This window comes from Protobothrops mucrosquamatus, unplaced genomic scaffold (assembly GCF_001527695.2).
Source record: "Protobothrops mucrosquamatus isolate PMUCROS unplaced genomic scaffold, P.Mucros_1.0 scaffold3678, whole genome shotgun sequence".
Lineage (NCBI taxonomy): Eukaryota > Metazoa > Chordata > Lepidosauria > Squamata > Viperidae > Protobothrops > Protobothrops mucrosquamatus.
Genome location: NW_015389635.1, coordinates 47,745 through 52,281, shown reverse-complemented (window position 1 = coordinate 52,281; position 4,537 = coordinate 47,745). Strand labels below are relative to the sequence as shown.

Genomic DNA, 4,537 nt, shown 5'->3' with positions numbered 1-4,537 from the left:
TCTTTCTTTCTTTCTTTCTCTTTCTTTCTTTCTTTCTTTCTTTCTTTCTTTCTCTCTCTCTCTCTCTCTCCCTCCCTCCCTCCCTCCCTCTCCCAACACTGTAAGTTTTTAAGAAGAGACTGGACAGCCATTTGTCTGAAATGGTATAGGGTTTCCTGCCTGAGCAGGGGGTTGGACTTGATGACCTCCAAGGTCCCTTCCAACTTTATATTATTATTATTAAGATGGCTTCATAGGGCTTTGAGTTGCCAGGAAATTCATCCCACACTGGAGGGCAAACGACATGCCCAAATCCTTAGGTGATCCCTTCAGTCTTTTTTTTTCTTCTTCTTAATTTTATCCATCTGCCAAACTCACCCAAGAGGTAGTCGACTTTGGCTGGGTCCAGCTCCATCAGCGCCACCCGGTTCCATAGATAGAGGGCATTCTGGGAGAAGAGGAGAAGAGGGGAGGGGCCTCAGCTGAAGGTTTTGGCAGCTGCCCCCCTCGCCCTCTAAGTACGGCCAGGGCAGCCCACAAAGAGGGTTGTGTCTCAGGAGCGCCAGGCCGAAGCGAGGATCCCCGGAGATTACTCGAGCGATCCTCAGTGGATCTCTCCTGGAGCAGCACACCACTTGGACGGATCTCTGATGCCCAGGAGAAACCTGAACGAGAATTTGTCACCTCTCCTCTCTTCCCAGCCCTGCATCCATCGGGATCAGAAACCGCTTTGCCGAGCTGCCCGGCTGCCCCCTCACCTTGTCTTTGGGCTTGGCATCCCGCCACTCCTGGACCAGATTCCTGTTGTCCAGCCGGGTCCCCTTGTACTTCTCCTCATCCGGGTATTCCACGTCGCTCATGTTCTTGGGGAACATGTACTTCCGGCCTCCCCCCATGATGACCTGTGGGAGAGACAGAAGGAGGCTGGCGCCCAAGTGCCCAGGCCAGTTAAGGCAGCCCCCTCCCCCCATCAGGGCTCTGCCCCAGGGCTCTGTTCTGGGCCCAGTGCTCTTCAACATCATCAACGATCTGGACGAGGGGATAGATGGGGAACTCATCAAATTTGCAGACGACACCAAGCTGGCAGGAATAGCCAACACTCCAGAAGTTACAGGCTTAGGATACAGGAGGATCTGGACAGACTTGAACACTGGGCGCTATCTAACAAAATGAAATTCAGTGGTGAAAAAAGTAAGGTTCTACATTTAGGCAAGGAAAACCAAATGTACAGGTATAGTATAGGGGGTACCTTGCTCAATAGTAGCAACTGTGAGAGGGACCTCGGAGTCCTAGTGGACAATCACTTAAATATGAGTGTGCTGCAGCTGCCAAAAAGGCCAACACAGTGCTAGGCTGCATTAACAGAAGGATAGAATCAAGATCACGTGAAGTATTAATACCACTTTACAAGGCCTTGGTAAGGCCACACTTGGAATACTGCATCCAGTGTTGGTCACCACGATGTAAAAAAGATGCTGAGACTCTAGAAAGTGCAGAGAAGAGCAACAAAGATGGTTAGGGGACTGGAGGCTAAAACATATAAGGAAAGGCTGCTGGAATTGGGCACGTCTAGTTTAATGAAGAGAAGGATGAGGGGGGACAGGATAGCAGTCTTCCAGTATCTCAAGGGCTGCCCCAAAGAAGAGGGAGTCAAGCTATTCTCCAAAGCGCCTGAAGGCAGGACAAGAACAACGGATGGAAACTAATCAAGGAGAGAAGCAACCTGGAACTAAGGAGAAACTTCCTGACAGAACAATTAACCAGTGGAACAACCTGCCTCCAGAAGTGGTGAATGCTCCAACACTGGAAGTTTTTAAGAAGAGACCGGACAGCCATTTGTCTGAAATGGTATAGGGTTTCTTGCCTGAGCAGGGGGTTGGACTAGATGACCTCCAAGGTACCTTCCAATTTCTTCATCACCACCACCACCACTACCACCATCATCATCATCATTATCAAGCCTGCAGGGCAGAGACACCCCAGGAGGGCAGGGCATCGGGGAGGGCAGAGGTGGTGCCCAGCAACATGGGCTCTGAGATGCAAAGGCTTCCCCGTGACGAGGCCTCCATCCCTTCTGACGCTGGCCTGGCAGCTTTTACCCAGCCAGGGATTTGGCTGCAGCTGCGGGAAAGAGCCCAAGACCAATTTGAGGCAACCTAAACGCTGCCCAAGGGCTGGGTTGGCGCCTTCAGTCTCTTTCCCCCAATGAAGAGGATTTTAATTCAGCTGGGCAAGCATCTGAGGCGGCCTTGATGGAAAACATTATTTATTTGACCACAGTCCCTTTCGGCTGGCGCTGCAGCCTCCTCTTTGGATTTAGAGTCTTAGAAGGTGAATCACGAAACTGCAGCCCCAGCGAAATAATCATAATAATTACACGCCGAGAGATCTATATTAAATAGAATTGGCCGCCTAAGGTATAATTATTTCCAGGCTAGGAACAAAGTTAAAATTATAAAAAAATGGCCCTATTAAGCTACTTAAACGACCGATTTAGAGCTCCTTTTTTCGGAGGGTTTTGTTTTCAAACGGAAAGACGCACCTATTTATTTACCCCCAGAAAAATGAGCTGCCCCATTCCACGGGCTGACGTTGGCAGCAAAACAGGCACGGCCATTGGCTGGCCGGCCTCAACCCAAAGGGCAGTGGCACTGTGGCCTCAAGGGGGCACCTGGTGCCAAGGGCTCCGTGGAGGACAGTCGCAGCTCCCGGCACCCGGAAGCAGCTGGGATGGCCAGTTGTGCGCCAGGGTTGAGCCAGGCCTTGGGAAGAGACGGTAGTTGTTTCAGGGCCTCCTGGCATCTCCCCTGCCAAGGCTGCCTCCCGTGCCAGTCCAGGGTTTCATAACCAGTGCAAGGAGTGAGACTTCTGCTCATGGGAAATCCGAGTTCCCAGCAAGGCCGCAGAGTCTGGGAACGGCCTCTGGGATAATCCAGGCTAATTCCTTCTGAGAATTCCTGCTTTGTGTCCGATGAGCTTCTGCACTCCGGGTGCCTTTTGCCCCATTCTCTTCCCTGTCCTCCCAGCGGCCTCTCCTTCGGTACTCCTTGTGCGGATTGACACGCTGGCCTGCCTGTTTTCTACTCCTGATGCTTGGTCGTTTTACGGAATCCAAATGCTGGTCGGGCACTGCCAGATGTAGGGATCAGACCCAGCAACCTTCTTTGAAACGAGGGGAGCCGTTTGCAAATGAAAAGGTGCACGGCTCCTTTTGAGACCCACCAATGCCGCTGTCTGCTCTGGTGAAGCGAGGAAGAAGCGTTGTCAACAGAGGGTGCTGCATCCTCTCTCTGGACCGGGTGGCACTCCTGGGAAAGCCGAGCGGCCGGGCTCGGATTGAGATGTCCTTGTTTTGTTCTGCTGTCAATGGCCTGGATCAAAGGTCANCTTTCTTTCTTTCTTTCTTTCTTTCTTTCTTTCTCCCTCCCTCCCTCCCTCCCTCCCTCTCTCCCTCCCTCCCTCTCCCAACACTGTAAGTTTTTAAGAAGAGACTGGACAGCCATTTGTCTGAAATGGTATAGGGTTTCCTGCCTGAGCAGGGGGTTGGACTTGATGACCTCCAACGTCCCTTCCAACTTTATATTATTATTATTAAGATGGCTTCATAGGGCTTTGAATTGCCGGGGAATTCATCCCACACTGGAGGGCAAACGACATGCCCAAATCCTTAGGTGATCCCTTCAGCCTTTTTTTTTCTTCTTAATTTTATCCATCTGCCAAACTCACCCAAGAGGTAGTCGACTTTGGCTGGGTCCAGCTCCATCAGCGCCGCCCGGTTCCATAGATAGAGGGCATTCTGGGAGAAGAGGAGAAGAGGGGAGGGGCCTCAGCTGAAGGTTTTGGCAGCTGCCCCCCTCGCCCTCTAAGTACGGCCAGGGCAGCCCACAAAGAGGGTTGTGTCTCAGGAGCGCCAGGCCGAAGCGAGGATCCCCGGAGATTACTCCAGCGATCCTCAGTGGATCTCTCCTGGAGCAGCACACCACTTGGACGGATCTCTGATGCCCAGGAGAAACCTGAACGAGAATTTGCCACCTCTCCTCTCTTCCCAGCCCTGCATCCATCGGGATCAGATACCGCTTTGCCAAGCTGGCCGGCTGCCCCCTCACCTTGTCTTTGGGCTTGGCATCCCGCCACTCCTGGACCAGATTCCTGTTGTCCAGCCGGGTCCCCTTGTACTTCTCCTCATCCGGGTATTCCACGTCGCTCATGTTCTTGGGGAACATGTACTTCCGGCCTCCCCCCATGATGACCTGTGGGAGAGACAGAAGGAGGCTGGCGCCCAAGTGCCCAGGCCAGTTAAGGCAGCCCCCTCCCCCCATCAGGGCTCTGTTCTGGGCCCAGTGCTCTTCAACATCTTCCTCAACGATCTGGACGAGGGGATAGATGGGGAACTCATCAAATTTGCAGACGACACCAAGCTGGCAGGAATAGCCAACACTCCAGAAGACAGGCTTAGGATACAGGAGGATCTGGACAGACTTGAACACTGGGCGCTATCTAACAAAATGAAATTCAGTGGTGAAAAAAGTAAGGTTCTACATTTAGGCAAGAAAAACCA

The 4,537-nt window shown here is 52.3% G+C and overlaps 1 protein-coding gene across 1 annotated transcript in view; it reads right to left on the bottom strand.

Annotated features, from left to right (window-relative positions):
- The window catches only part of ALPL (alkaline phosphatase, biomineralization associated), a 19,416-nt gene that overhangs the window by 4,195 nt on the left and 10,684 nt on the right, over nt 1–4,537 (bottom strand). Inside the window, exons 6-7 of the mRNA XM_015827413.1 lie at nt 4,086–4,229; nt 3,706–3,775 (exon numbers count right to left, since the gene is read on the bottom strand). Coding sequence (XP_015682899.1) covers nt 3,706–3,775; nt 4,086–4,229 — 214 coding nt within the window. The remainder of the gene's footprint in view (nt 1–3,705; nt 3,776–4,085; nt 4,230–4,537) is intronic.